Source organism: Schistocerca cancellata, chromosome 5 (genome assembly GCF_023864275.1).
Source record: "Schistocerca cancellata isolate TAMUIC-IGC-003103 chromosome 5, iqSchCanc2.1, whole genome shotgun sequence".
NCBI classification, from domain to species: Eukaryota; Metazoa; Arthropoda; class Insecta; order Orthoptera; family Acrididae; genus Schistocerca; species Schistocerca cancellata.
Genome location: NC_064630.1, coordinates 838,597,185 through 838,613,740, shown reverse-complemented (window position 1 = coordinate 838,613,740; position 16,556 = coordinate 838,597,185). Strand labels below are relative to the sequence as shown.

The window sequence follows — 16,556 nt, the reverse complement described above, 5'->3', positions numbered from 1 at the left end:
GAAAGGCACAACAAAAAGACTGACGGAAAGGTATGTTTCAGCAAACAATTTCCTTGTCAAAAGCGCGCGCGCACGCACGCACGCACGCATGCACCCCCCCCCCCCCCCCACACACACACACACAGAGCGAGGACATTACAGTCTCTGGCAGTTAGAGTCAGACTGCAAGCAGCAGGGCATTATGGGACAGGCAACTGGGTGGTGGGTAAGGAGGAGGCTGGGGAGGGGTGGGGTGGGGAGGGGAGGGGAGGGGAGGGGAGAAGGAGGGAGGGAGAGAGAGAGAGAGAGAGAGAGAGAGAGAGAGAGAGAGAGAGAGAGAGAGAGAGAGAGACAGACTTAAGAAGTACCAGAAATTAAAAGTTTCAGCACAATTACTTGAAAGAGAGAGGAAGACAATGTTACTGAACAACAAAGGTGACAATATAAATTCATAACAAACACAGTTTATTTCACAGCTTTTTGCTTGCAACACAACTGCAATTTTCCACTTGGAATGCACAAATTGACAGGAGAAACTTATTAAAGCTCATCTTGTTCAAGAGCTTAACAATTAACAGCAAAATACATCATCTAATATCATAAATTTTTAAGTGTAAGTTATGGTATCTCCAGGTGGAATACAGACGATTCAATCACAGTTCACAGATAGCACGGTATTTGTGCAATATCTATGTTGAATGCTACAGTTATCAATTTAGTCAACAAGAGGCACTATTTTCATCAGCCTTCTTCATTCTCTCATTACAAAAATTTCACTAAGTATCTCTACTAATATTATCAGAACAAAACATTCTGTTTATACAAACAGGTAATCATTGATTTTAAATGCAAGTGTAGGCATTAAATTATGGGATCATTTTTAAAGAATAAAATATACCTACACAACAATAATACTGTCAACAAATAAAATTTGTATCAGTTGCAAGGCTCTTCAACTGCCTTCCAACTGGAACATAACCAACAGTACAACCATTAACGAAACAACCACATGGTTCCTACACAATTCTTATATTGTCTGAATCACATAGAAGCATAGTCCAATTGTACATACAACTGCCTGACACCAACAGATGCAAATATCATGTGTGTGTGGCTCACAATATATTTTGGATCTGCTGCCTTAGAAACCTCCAGTTTCAAAGCACCTACATAAACATCACTGCACAACGTCCAAAAATGTGGTTCTTGCACACTGTAAACTCCAGCCAATTGACTGACTTTCTGATAACACTGAGGAAGTACATGATCCAAAGCTACTGGCTGTCTCTGCATTAATATTAACACATTATCCTTTATCAGTGCCAAAACACTTAATGCAATTAGAATGGCTATGAACATCGAACATATAGGATCAGCTATCATCCATCCAAACATCTGCATCAGGATGGCCGATATAATTACGCCAACACTCCCTAAAGTATCAGCTAAAATATGCAAAAATACTCCTTTCATTATTTGAGAATTGCTGCCACTCAACTCAGGGTCATGACTATGTGAATGACTTCCATGAGAATGAGAATGTGTATGGCCATGATTGCCATGGGAATGTCCATGGCCACTACTGCCTCCATGAGAATGCCCATGACCATGTTGGAATGCATAAATCCCAACAAGATTAACAACAAGTCCAAGAACAGATACTACAAATAGCCTTTCATGCTTCACTTCTGGCGGTTCAATTGCTCTCTCAACAGCTTCTGACATAATAAAGAATGCAATGAAGAGCAAAAACAAGCCGTTCACAAAGCCAGCCAAAACTTCTGCTCTTACGTAACCATAGGAAAATTTATCATTTGCTCGCCACCTCGTAATTACTGAAGCAGCAAGACCTGCTAGAAGGCCTGTGCAGTCAAAAAACATGTGAAACGAATCCGATATGAGACCTAAACTGTTGGTCCATATTCCGTAAGCTAATTCCACGAATGCAAATGAAAGATTTAGCAATAAAAAGAGAAAAAGATTTCTCGAGTTACGGTCTGAAAATATCAGCCTTGCCCATCCGCTGACCTTCTCTTTCAGTCGGGATCCCAGAGATCTGGAAGCATCCTTGTGTGTTACAGGTAACATGTTGTACTTGTACGTTAAGTTTCCAAATGTGGTTCTTCATTCCTGCAATGACAAAAATATTTAACTTAACTTTGTTGGAAGAAGCATGTTCACCATAGTTAATCGTCTACAAAAGAAATAAACGACCTTCTGTCTAGACTAGAGGCTCTTTGACAAACAGTATTAGAAAAGGGAGTAGGCAATGAGAGAAGCAAAGGCCAGTTTAATAAATAGAGCCATAACAAATTCAAAACAGGAAAGTAAAACACCATGTGACATAAATAACACTGAAAATGGTAGTAAAAAGAGTGCAAATAACAGAAATATTAAGACAATGAAAACTGCAGACACTACCCTACAGATGGAATAAAAATTGCTACTATAATGAACAAAAATTCAACAGATGCTGTAAAATTTTAACTTGAAAGGGACAGAAAACCAGTACATCCTAGAACACATAAGCAACAATCTCACTCAATGTTTCTGGAACCAGTGATAAAATAGAAACTCAGAAAATAGTCACAAAGAACCCCCTCAGTGCAAGATCACAAATTCAATTTTTAGTAAGACTCATTTGAAAGTGTTGTGTTAACAACTACGACGTGAAAAATATCAACTGCTAATGACTCACCATGTGCATCAGCAGGGCGAAAAAGTGAGTGTCTGACAGGTGTAGAGATCAATCTTCACTTCACAAAACGGACATCGTTGACATACGTTCAAAACAAACCATTAACTCGCACCATGAACACCAAATAAATAGCACACCACAGTGATCACAAAGGTTCACAGCATCAATATTGAAGCAGAATGCCTTGGGAGTTACAAACGTTCAGTTAGGCACCCATTCTTAATGAATGCATATACTCTTAGAATAATATTGGTGATGGCATGCAACTGAATGCAAAACACACTGTTATGAGGCTTGTTGTGAAACTGACTACCCAGGAAGGTGCAGCTGCAGATAGTGTGATATGCTTCATAGGAATGGAAAACAACAACAACAAAGACTGAATTTGAACAGTAGCTCCAGGTGGTATGACTTTGCAACATCACACACTTTTCAGGAGAGACAGTTAGCTCTAAAGGAGTATGAGTTTTATAGGCACACCAGGACTCAAGCCAAAGCATGTTATTTTGACCAGCTATTGGTCAAAAGCAGTGCTCACTCCACAGTTGTGGTTCTCTTATGTCTGCTTTCCCACTCTTGCTTGCTACGATATAAATATTCCCTACTGTCATTACAAGATCATGCACATGAGAAAAATCATAGTGGGGGGGGGGGGGGGGGAGGCAGAGCACCTCCAACTTCTCACAGCATAATAAATAACTTTCTACCCAGTTTATCATCCACATTAACAGTCAGCGCAATTGTATAGGAATGTGTTAAAGCATTAATGTTCGTTTATCTTGATACAACTCTCTTGGTGCCTTTGATTTCCAGAGTTCCTTCCATATGCGTTTCCTCTTCAAGTCCCAACTGGTTGAAGTTCAAAAATTCCTTACTCAACAGTGGGCTAAGTTTTTTATCTCATCCGCAAATTTTCAGGTAGATTCCACAGTTTGCTGTGAATCGTCAAGCTGACCCTCACTGGAAATTTCTTTATCGTATGTCCTCAAATTCTGTACCACTGTTTGAAGTTATGCAACCATCTGCTGCTTTTTGAAATCACCATAGCCTATTTCATGCGCATTATGTAGGAGGAACCATGGACCTTGCCGTTGGTGGGGAGGCTTGCGTGCCTCAACGATACAGATAGCCGTACCGTAGGTGCAACCACAACGGAGGGGTATCTGTTGAGAGGCCAGACAAACGTGTGGTTCCTGAAGAGGGGCAGCAGCCTTTTCAGTAGTTGCAGGGACAACAGTCTGGATGATTGACTGCTCTGGCCTTGTAACATTAACCACAATGGCCTTGCTGTTGTGGTACTGCGAACGTCTGGAAGCAAGGGGAAATTACAGCTGTAATTTTTCCTGAGGGCATGCAGCTTTACTGTATGGTTAAATGATGATGGCGTCGTCTTGTGTAAAATATTCCGGAGGTAAAATAGTCCCTCATTCAGATCTCCGGGCGGGGACTACTCAAGAGGACGTTGTTATCAGGAGAAAGAATACTGGCGTTATATGGATCGAAGCGTGGAATGTCAGATCCCTTAATCGGGCAGGTAGGTTAGAAAATATAAAAAGGGAAATGGATAGGTTAAAGTTAGATATAGTGGGAATTAGTGAAGTACAGTGGCAGGAGGAACAAGACTTCTGGTCAGGTGAATACAGGGTTATAAATACAAAATCAAATAGGGGTAATGCAGGAGTATGTTTAATAATGAATAAAAAAAATAGGAGTGCGGGTAAGCTACTACAAACAGCATAGTGAACGTATTATAGTGGCCAAGATAGACACGAAGCCCATGCCTACTACAGTAGTACAAGTTTACATGCCAACTAGCTCTGCAGATGACGAAGACATTGAAGAAATGTATGATGAGATAAAAGAAATTATTCAGGTAGTGAAGGGAGATGAAAATTTAATAGTCACGGGTGACAGGAATTCGACAGTAGGAAAAGGGAGAGAAGGAAACATAGTAGGTGAATATGGATTGGGGCTAAGAATTGAAAGAGGAAGCCGTCTGGTACAATTTTGCACAGAGCATAACTAAATCATAGCTAACACTTGGTTCAACAATCATAAAAGAAGATTGTATACATGGAATAATCCTGGAGATACTAAAAGGTATCAGATAGATTATATAATGGTAAGACAGAGATTTAGGAACCAGGTTTTAAATTGTAGGACATTTCCAGGGGCAGATGTGGACTCTGACCACAATCTATTGGTTATGAACTGTAGATTAAAACTGAAGAAATTGCAAAAAGGTGGGAATTTAAGGAGATGGGACCTGGATAAACTGACTAAACCAGAGGTTGTACAGAGTTTCAGGGACAGCGTAAGGGAACAATTGACAGGAATGGGGGAAAGAAATACAGTAGAAGAAGAATGGGTAGCTCTGAGGGATGAAGTAGTGAAGGCAGCAGAGGATCAAGTAGGTAAAAAGACGAGGCCTAGTAGAAATCCTTGGGTAACAGAAGAAATATTGAATTTAATTGATGGAAGGAGAAAATATAAAAATGCAGTAAATGAAGCAGGCAAAAAGGAATACAAACGTCTCAAAAATGAGATTGACAGACAGGAAGTGCAAAATGGCTAAGCAGGCATGGCTAGAGGACAAATGTAAGGATGTGGAGGCTTATCTCACTAGGGGTAAGATAGATACAGCCTACAGGAAAATTAAAGAGACCTTTGGAGAAAAGAGAGCCACCTGTATGAATATCAAGAGCTCAGATGGAAACCCAGTTCTAAGCAAAGAGGGGAAAGCAGAAAGGTGGATGGTGTATATAGAGGGTCTATACAAGGGCGATGTACTTGAGGACAATATTATGGAAATGGAAGAGGATGTAGATGAAGATGAAACGGAAGATACGATACTGCGTGAAGAGTTTGACAGAGCACTGAAAGACCCGAGTCGAAACAGGGCCACAGGAGTAGACAACATTCCATTAGTACTACTGACGGCCTTGGGAGAGCCAGTCCTGACAAAACCCTTCCATCTGGTGAGCAAGATGTATGAGACAGGCGAAATACCCTCAGACTTCAAGAAGAATATAATAATTCCAATCCCAAAGAAAGCAGGTGTTGACGGATGTGAAAATTACCAAACTATCAGTTTAATAAGTCACGGCTACGAAATACTAACACGAATTCTTTACAGACGAATGGAAAAACTGGTAGAAGCCGACCTCGGAGAAGATCAGTTTGGATTCCGTAGAAATGTTGGAACACGTGAGGCAATACTGACCTTACGACTTATCTTAGAAGAAAGATTAAGGAAAGGCAAACCTACGTTTCTAGCATTTGCAGACTTAGAGAAAGCTTTTGACAATGTCGACTGGAATACTCTCTTTCAAATTCTAAAGGTGGCAGAGGTAAAATACAGGGAGTGAAGGGCTATTTACAATTTGTACAGAAAGCAGATGGCAGTTATAAGAGTCGAGGGGCATGAAAGGGAAGCAGTGGTTGGGAAGGGAGTGAGACAGGGTTGTAGCCTCTCCCCGATGTTATTCAATCTGTATATTGAGCAAGCAGTAAAGGAAACAAAAGAAAAATTTGGAGTAGGTATTAAAATCCAGGGAGAAGAAATAAAAACTTTGAGGTTCACCGATGACATTGTAATTCTGTCAGACAGCAAAGGACTTGGAAGAGCAATTGAATGGAATGGACAGTGTCTTGAAAGGAGGATATAAGATGAACATCAACAAAAGTAAAACTAGGATAATGGAATGTAGTCGAATTAAGTCGGGTGATGCTGAGGGAATTAGATTAGGAAATGGGACACTTAAAGCAGTAAAGGAGTTTTGCTATTTGGGGAGCAATATAACTGATGATGGTCAAAGTAGAGAGGATATAAAATGTAGACTGGCAATGGCAAGGAACTGAAGAAGAGAAATTTGTTAACATCGAGTATAGATTTAAATGTCAGGAAGTCGTTTCTGAAAGTATTTGTATGGAGTGTAGCCATGTATGGAAGTGAAACATGGACAATAAATAGTTTGGACAAGAAGAGAATAGAAGCTTTCGAAATGTGGTGCTACAGAAGAATGTTGAAGATTAGATGGGTAGATCACGTAACTAATGAGGAGGTGTTGAATAGGATTGGGGAGAAGAGAAGTTTGTGGCACAACTTGACTAGAAGAAGGGATCGGTTGGTAGGACATGTCCTGAGGCATCAAGGGATCACAAATTTAGCATTGGAGGGCAGCGTGGAGGGTAAAAATCATAGAGGGATACCAAGAGATGAATACACTAAGCAGATTCAGAAGGATGTAGGTTGCAGTAGGTACTGGGAGATGAAGGAGCTTGCAAAGGATAGATTAGCACGGAGAGCGGCATCAAACGAGTGCCAGGACTGAAGACCCCAACAGCAACATGTAGGAGGGCACTATTATGCACATTCTAAATTGTATCGAGCATCCTCGAAATGTGCAAACATCAGTTCTTGTAACGGGTGCACCTCGACTTTCGTCGATGTCCGTAGTCTTTCTTACGCGCTACAGTCATAATGCTGTGAACTTATTCTAAATTTGTTCATAGTAGTTTTTGCACTAAGCTGCGTATGATCTTCCATGTACACAATTATGTTTAGTACTCACTCCCTGGACAACAATTGTCCTTCATTACACTTCAATGGAGACAGGATTTGTGGCTCCCTGTCCAACAAGGATGACACACTACGTGGCTCAACAACTGTTTCAGTATCTCTTTCACTTGCTAAGCATGTATCATCATCACTGTACTCCTCATGTACATTGTCCATATAGTTGAGCATATATGAAACCACATATTCCACTGACCCATCTTGCAGAAACACTAATATTTCTTCTGCTTTGTTTTGGCGACAGTTTGATGGTGGCCGTTCATTCTGCTCGACAGCCGATTGGTTATCATACCGATGTAAAATGCTGTGCGGCGGTTGCAGGAGAGCTGGTATATAACATGGCTGCTCTCACAGGTGGCCTGGCCTCTGAAGAGGCAGGATAAGCCTGTGATGGGACTGGAGTAGGTGGTGCTGGGTGAGTGGATAGGGCAGGTCTCGCATCTCGGTCTCCCACAAGGGTACGATCCCTGTGACGGGATCGGGTGTGGAAGTTCCGGAAATACGGAAGCGTCCGATCCCACCCGTCGGCTTTGAGCCGTGACGTCACAAATATGGCGGAAATGATCATAAACGACAATTCCAATATGGCGGATATAAAATCGTTGCATACATATCATAAAGACGAAAATACATCGAAAAATAAACACACACACGTTTCACAAAAAGCCTAATGACTCTAACGGGACAAGTGTGGGAAATTGGGGGTTTTTGGGTGGGGAGAAACTAAATATAAACAAATTTAGCCACCCACCCCCATACAAAACCATGCAAAACGAGGAAAAAAAAAATCGATATCACAAAACTCACCAAATACCACAAAACACATTATTATCTCGAATCGGACACTTCCCTTGACCTATATAGACCTACAGCAGCTCCCGATCCCATCTCCCAATACAAAAATCAAAATGCACCGCCAAACATTACGAACAAACACTTCCCTTGACCTACACAGATCTACAGCAGCTCCCGATCCCATAAATTGGGATCGAACACTTCCCTTGACCCATATAGCTCAACAGCAGCTCCCGATCCCATCTCCCAATACAAAAATCAAAATGCACCGCCAAACATTATGAACAAACAGTTCCCTTGACCTACACAGACCTACAGCAGCTCCCGATCCCATAAATTGGGATCGAACACTTCCCTTGACCTATAGAGCTCAACAGCAGCTCCCGATCCCATCTCCCAATACAAAAATCAAAATGCACCGCCAAACATTACGAACAAACACTTCCCTTGACCTACACAGATCTACAGCAGCTCCCGATCCCATAAATTGGGATCGAACCCTTCCCTTGACCTATATAGCTCAACAGCAGCTCCCGATCCCATCTCCCAATACAAAAATCAAAATGCACTGCCAAACATTACGAACAAACACTTCCCTTGACCTACACAGATCTACAGCAGCTCCCGATCCCATAAATTGGGATTGAACACTTCCCTTGACCTATATACCTCAACAGCAGCTCCCGATCCCTGAGCTCCCGATCCCATCTCCCAATACAAAAATCAAAATGCACCGCCAAACATTACGAACAAACACTTCCCTTGACCTACACAGATCTACAGCAGCTCCCGATCCCATAAATTGGGATCGAACCCTTCCCTTGACCTATATAGCTCAACAGCAGCTCCCGATCCCATCTCCCAATACAAAAAACAAAATGCAACGCCAAACATTACGAACAAACACTTCCCTTGACCTACACAGATCTACAGCAGCTCCCGATCCCATAAATTGGGATCGAACACTTCCCTTGACCTATAGAGCTCAACAGCAGCTCCCAATCCCATAAATTAAGGATCGACCACTACCCTTGACCTATGTAACTCAAAAACATCTCCCAATACCAACCTTCACAGCCACAAATTTCAATGAAACACTTCCCTATACCCCAATACATAACACATACGCCAAAAACAAAAAAATGAGAACTTACCACAAGAAAGTTCCAGCCCCACAAACTAGATTGGCCACCACAATTAATCTCTCTCACACACACACACACACACACACACACACACACACACACACAAACACACACAAACCAACGAAAAAACACTAAACCAAAAGAAAAACTCAACCCACCCACACCTCAACCCCCACCCCAAAATAAAAAACCCACAAACAAAAACCAAATGCAACATAAAAAACATCTCAATCACACACTACAACTCAACAAAAACTTCAACAAAATAGATTCTCCACAACTAAAACAAAAAACAAACACACTCCCCCTCTCCCACCTTAACAAATACTATACAACAAAATAAACCACCCACCCCACCCTGAGCCACAGGCACCCACCCACCTACCTACCCAGACCACCCTAACTAACCACTTTCGGCCTATACATTTTACCCACAGCCCTTAAGAAAACCCGAACAATACAATAGCCCTCTGGGACACTCTTCCGCCAACAGTACTCATCTAAATGAGACTGAAGGTTGGAAGAGCGCCTCTTCCCCCTCCCAAGAACTGACTTAACCGCCCCCCACATCCCCTCTATTGTATTAGTACAAGCCCCTGTCTCATAATTCTTAAACTCTAAACTATGGTTCACTACTAAATGATTAAATCCCCTCTCACCCAACCCCATATAAGAAGAAAAAGCATCAGAAACTATTGTGGACCCCGGCTCTATATATTCCTCAATTAACCCCACTAATTCAGCCTTGGACCTCCCTTCCACAACCCTAAAACACATTCGGAACCCCCATCCCCCGGAGCAACAGCCCCCCACACCCAAAGACCAGCCACAGACTTCCCCCTCCCATACTTCCTTTTCCCAAACTGTGACTCGTCCACCTCCACAACAACCCCATGCCCCCCCAACTTACCCCTGTACTTAATAAATTCCGAACACACTTCACGACAAAAGGAATACCAATCTAAAACGCTCCTCTCACTCACACCAGTCTCATGCGTACAAAAACTCTGTGGGGATCTATAACAAAAATAATATGTAACAAGCACAATCTCGCGCATGCCCAACCTAGACTTCTCGAACCAGGTACCGCGCCGTACGGAACGCCACATGTCATCTTTGCGACAGCGCCACATACAACCGTCCCCGGTCCGAGAGGCCAGAACTTTAACCAATTTCATCGGTTCACGGCACACACCACACTTCAGCACCTCGGCAATTGAGCCAAAAAGCTGTAGGAACTTAATCAGCTCTAAAGCTGTGTCCCCCATCGTAGCCCTCAACCGAGAACTATTAATCTCGTCTTTCATATCCATTCCTGAACAAAAAACCACAACCGATTAAACTTAATAACAAAACCACCCAACGTACAGCAATCGTCACTACATTAACCTTCACACAAAACCGTTAACTCACCAATACAAATTCCGCTTCAAAAATATGCAAGCAGCACTCGCCACTGAGCAACAGCAAACTGAGCCCAATACACCAAACAAACGAAAACCTGGAACATACCACCAGAGGGCACAACAAACCACAACACGACGACATCTACGAACACGCCACACTCACAAACCAAACTCCGCGCCGTAATGACGGCGCACACCACGACACCCTTACGTCACGGGTCAAAGCGGACGCACGAGATCGGACGCTTCTGTCGACCCGGAGTTCCATAGGGATGGACTAGGATGTTGTGGGATGGGCAGCGGAACACCACTTTGGGAGGGGACGGAAGTATCTTCAGTCGGGTATCCCTCATTTCAGGGCACGACGATAGATAATCAAAGCCCTAACGAAAAACACGGTTCGGTCATTCCAGTCCCAGGGGCTACTGGGTGACAAGGGAGGGGCTTCTTTGTGGCCGGTTCTCGGGACGGGTGTGAGGATCACGTGTGGTACGGGAGATCTGTGTGTGTATTAGGTCAGGGGGGTATTGCTCGTCTGTGAAGGTCTCTGTGAGGCCTTCAGCATAATCGGCGTGAGAGTTCTCGTCACTGCAGATGCATTTGCCACGGGTGGCCAGGCTGTACGGGAGGGATTCTTTGGCGTGGAAGGGGTGGCAGCTGCAAAGTGCAGGTACTGCTGTTGGCTGACGGGTCTGATGTGGACTGAGCCATCTGAGAGGAGGAGATTGACATCTTGGTAGGTGGCAAGATGGGTGGAGGAGGACCAGGGGAAGTGGTTAGGAAGGAAGGTGTCGAGATTGTGGAGAAATGAAGATAAGGTGTCCTGGGTTTGGGTCCGGATTATAAAGCTGTCATAAATAAACCTGAACCAGCCCACGGGTTTGGGAAGCTACGAACGTTTCCTCTAGGTAGCCCGTGAAGAGGTTGGCATAGGAGGGTGCTGTGTGGGTGGCCACGGCTGTGCCACAAATTTGTGTGTGTACCTTCCCTTCAAAGGTGAAGTAGTTACGGGTTGGGATGCAGTCGGTTAGGTGAATGAAGAATGAAGTGGTGAGTCTGGAATCTGCAGGGCATTGGGAGGGGTAGTGCTCAACTGCAGCAAAGCCGTGGGCACGAGGGATGTCGGTGTATAAGGAGGTCGTGTCTACAGTGACGAGTAGCGACCTGGGAGGTAAGGGTGTGGGAACGGTGGAGAGCCGGTGCGAGAAGTGGTGGGAGGCTAGGTTTTGGACAATTGGTAGCAGGTGTTTGTCGACAAGGGCTGTGATTCTTTCAGTGGGGGCACTGTAACCAGCCACAATGGGGCACCCGGGATTGTTAGGTTTGTGGATTTTGGGGAGCACTTAGAAGGTGAGTGTGCAGAAGCACTTTTTTGATACAGAAAGCTGCTCGTTCCTAGGAGACTTAGCTATTTGCATTAAAATAAAAATAAGCAAAGCAATTTGAGTGGAATTCTGCCTTGTGCAAGACACCTTTGTAGTTTTGTTTTCACCCAGATATGTTTTAGCACTTTTTGTGCTATCTTCAGTGGGTTTCTTTATTTTCCTTCTGCAAAAGCATGGAAACAGGAACTGCAACATTCACAAGATGAAGTAAAGTAATTCCAAACCTTTAATGTCTGGTTTCTTAGAGATGCTTATGCACAGAAGATAAATTAAATTCCTACAGGAAGATAACATTCTGATTCCAGCACAAAAAACTACCAAAACAGAAAAGGGAAATCTGCAGGAACAGCTGTCACTAACCCGACAATCTTACAGATTCATTAGACAGAGGAACAAATGTAGGCTATCTGCTGTATTTCTGGATTTGACTAAAGCTTCTGACACAGTCATCCACACAGCTATACTTGAAATCTGGAGAGCTATGGCATATGTGGATATGGAGCACAACAGATAAAATCTGTATATTGGCAACAAAAACCAGTAACAATAAGTTCTTAATGCAAATCTGAAATTTAAATATAGTGTGTCTTAGGGGATCTTTGGCAAGTCTACTGTTTTTCACCCACTTTATATACAACCTACATTCATGCTCTGCAAATGTTTACTGTTCCTTTTACACATGAAGTGTGGGGAGAGTTATCGCTTAAATCGGCAATTCTCAACCTGTGGGGTGCACCACCATGTGGAAGGTGGTTTGAGGTTATCGAAAAGAAAAAAAATTGATAAATTTACCGAAAGAAAAGAAAAATAAATTCCAGCATAATAAAAAATTAAAATTCACATTTACACTAACATAATATGCTTATAAATGGGACTGTATCAGCACTGCACAATGTACTTAACTAGTAACTTTTCAGTACCAAATTAAAAACCGGTTTCACAATTATCAGTGACTCCTTAGGGTCTGGAGTGCAGGGTAAAGTCTTTTGAAGGAAGGTTGAAATGAATTCTTTTTCGGCATTTAGTTGTGATTTATATTTTGTCTTCAGAGCAATCAATGCAGAAAATCCAGTTTTGCAAAGGAAGGATGTTCAAAATGGTATACTATATGAAATGCTCTTGTTTTCAGTGGGGAAACTCATCAATCCACCCTTTTCAAAATTCAAAGATGAATATTTCTACTGAAACCTGGGTCACACATATGGACAGACTGACAAATCATGGCCTAAGCTTCTGTGCGTGCTGTAATTAGACTCATCTCGTTCTCACACCCCCTGTCGGAGCAATATGTAAGGTATGTAAGGGGCTGTGTTCTATTCCTAGATTCATCACTTAAAGCTGGTTCTTGAAACAATATCAAAATCAGTGAGAAGGAAATAAAATCACTGTACATTGATGACATGACACTATTAATCATATGGAAAAAAATCTGGAAATTCTTAAAAGTAGCCCATTTGCTCTGAAAAATAACATGAAGCAGTGGCTCAGAGAACTGCAATTATAAGTGTAAAAAAGGCGATATTCATAATTTACACTAATGAAGAAAAATGTATAAAGGATGGACCAAATACGTAATCATTCAGAAGAAAAACAAAAAAAAAATCTATCAAGCAAATGATGTGTAGCTATCAGGGAGACATTAACCAGCATCATTAACTTTCTTGTAACATTGTTTGTCACAAACATATGAAGTGTAGTAAGTAGTGTTTGAATAGCACCCTATATTTTAACTAGTCTCTCTTCAAGAATTGATCAGAAACATCACAGTACACCATTCTCATAAACATGACACTATTAAAACAAGTACCACAAAACTGACTAACTCTTCAGTAGGCCTTACTAAGCACGCAGTGCAGTTACCATAACTCTTAAGTTGGCAGCAGGGAATGGAACAACAAGGAAAATGCACAAACCAATAGCTCAGTCAATTATTTTCAGGCTGTGAGTATAATGTATACCAACAAAGAGAAGGTAGAAATGCTACTTATCACTGGAGAATATTTGTTAGCAGAATAGTAACTGTAATATAGTTTTCTTGCTTACCATATGTGTACATGTAGTACAGTACTGCAGTACTCTTAAGTAATAAGATTGTAACATCATAACAAACACAGTTATAAGAATGGCAACCATGCCAGTTAATGTCCCCTTCATAGCTAAACATTTGCTTTACACTTTTTTCCTAGAGAAAAAAGTTATTTGAGATGGTCAAGATAAATTGCACACTCCATATCTATAGATGAAACAAAACTGGAAGAAGTTACCTGTGTAAATTTTTTGAGCACTTTGTTAGACAATGAACTCCAATGGAGACAACATGTAGACAGTGTCTGCTGTAAATTAAGCACCATATTATTTATTATGAAACCACTTGCACATTATGCCTACAAAAAGCTTATATGTACAGTGTAGGTCTACCATGCTCATTTTGAACCATACTTACAGTATGGAGCTACTGTGAGGAAGAAAGATGCGACAGTATGAATGCAAACTGAAGAGTATTGGAAACAAGAGACCAAAAAGAACCACTATGAATAAAAAAAGTGACTCATGCAGAAATGCATTCCAAAATCTAAAAATACTGACATTTCCATCTATACACACATAGAGTAAAAGCTTCACTACCAAAATAGCATAGGCTTAGATCACAAAAACAATGCAGATCTCCACATAACACAAGAAATAAAGGCCAGCTGAGAAATACGAGAAACAGCTGCTGAAAAATGCCCTTCACCCTCAGGTACGTAACTGGCAAAGCGTCTAAGAATCTGTGGAGCAATATGACATGTTTCAGAAATAATGATAAAATGTAGAAGACCAGCTATGTAAATAGTGGGGAATACTTTTTATCATTATGTATGGATTGTAATTATTGTCACATAGCCTACCTAAATATAAAACTACAGGTGAATGTAAATTCCTGTAAGTATCCTATAATGTGTTTTACATTTCTGTACTGTCACGTGATTTAAAGAATAGGTTTTAATAATTTTAAAACCTAAATATAAATAAGCAGGCAAGTGTGTGTACAAAATCACTATCATGTTTGCCAAATTTTTGATTGAAATTTTAAAGTATAGGTTGAATATTTTAAGACAATGGATTAAACTGACTTTTACCCATACTGTAGTCAAATGGGGCCAAATACAAAATTAGTCAATCAACTGATACTCTAAATAAACGTTACAAAACATTCCACAACTGGAAAAAATAGTAGTCCTAATTTTAAAAACAGCTGGATTATATGGAAAGAGTTCATTAAAATCGTCATAATCTGAATATGAGTTCGGCACTGGAGGTTTTTCATTCAAATACCTTACCCCACCCACGATCTACAAGTTCATTAGTTGGATAGTTTTACAACAAAACAGGTTGGAATACACATATTTCACAGGCAGCACAAGAAAAACCCGACGTCTCCTTATACAAAACACATAATAATAATAATAATAATAATAATAATAATAATAATATTCTCATTTATTTAGGGCTATTGGATAAGGCCGTACTGCACAAACAGACTGACTCCACACACCGGTAATCCGTGTTAAATTTTTTTCATTTGCACAGTCATTGTTACAGAGTTATTTGCTTCTGGATTTATGACGATAAATAATGTGTCGCAACCACAATCCACACGACCGCTGCTATTATGCGCTGACATAGAACCGTTCTGGGAACCAACTGCTGACATGGCACATAAACAACTTTCGTTACAATTAATCTGCCCTCTGTTCCACGTGTTCGATGTCACTGAGGCTGATCGGCCTTGGCATGCAAAACGCCGGCAAGCAATACACTCCTTGCACAACGCATCTTACCACAAAGCAGTATTATTCTTCACAACCTGTCACATAACCAAAAAGCCGCTATTTCCTTAACTAAATCACATACTGTTAAGAGTCCACGACTCTTTTCTTTAAAAAAAAAAAAAAACATACCACTTCACGAAGCAGGACACGAATTTTGGCTTCTGTTTTCATTTACACGGCCCATTTCGCTGGTTTTTCATAGTCTCTAACGGTGAACGCTATTTCCCCGTTTCCGCAGTAAACGTCAGATGCCAAAATCCATCCCCACCTGGGCCATGTTAAAACGATGACTGCCTCAAACGATACCAACATTAGAAAATTTGTAACCAGATTTTAATTAACTTTTGATCGAAACTCCTGCGGGGTTGTAACATTTTCGTTGAATTTCACCTTAATAGATATTTTCGCCCTCACAGAAAACGCTTTCTTTGTTCATAATTGATTTGGTTCTCATAAAGTTGACTCATTTTTACAACACGTTTTTTTATTTTATTTTCTGCATTTATTATACAACATAGCACTATGTGATCAAAAATATCAGGGCACCCCCGAAAACGTACGTTCCTCATACTAGGTGCAGCGCCACCTACTGCCAGATACTCCATATCAGCCACCTCAGTAGTAATTAGACATCGTCAGAGAGCAGAATAGGGCGCTCCGCGGATCTCACAGATTTCGAACGTAGTCAAGTGATTGGGTGTCACTTGTGTCATACGTCTGTACGCGAGATTTCCACTCTCCTAAACATCCTTAGGTC

The 16,556-nt window shown here is 41.3% G+C and overlaps 1 protein-coding gene across 4 annotated transcripts; it reads right to left on the bottom strand.

Moving 5' to 3' along the window:
• Positions 1–340: 340 nt before the first annotated feature.
• On the bottom strand, positions 341–16,258 carry LOC126188027 (zinc transporter 7). 4 transcript variants are annotated; one of them, XM_049929445.1, is made up of 3 exons: positions 15,929–16,258; positions 14,252–14,320; positions 341–2,109 (listed from the first exon to the last, which is right to left on the bottom strand). In XM_049929445.1, exon 3 carries the CDS (start codon positions 2,065–2,067, stop codon positions 1,021–1,023), a length of 1,047 nt encoding a protein of 348 aa, XP_049785402.1. In that variant the 5' UTR covers positions 2,068–2,109; positions 14,252–14,320; positions 15,929–16,258; the 3' UTR covers positions 341–1,020. The 4 variants fall into 4 exon arrangements, with proteins under 4 accessions (XP_049785402.1, XP_049785405.1, XP_049785403.1 ...); XM_049929448.1 differs by lacking the exon at positions 15,929–16,258 and adding an exon at positions 15,523–15,843; XM_049929446.1 differs by lacking the exons at positions 14,252–14,320; positions 15,929–16,258 and adding an exon at positions 15,523–15,843.
• Positions 16,259–16,556: the final 298 nt, after the last annotated feature.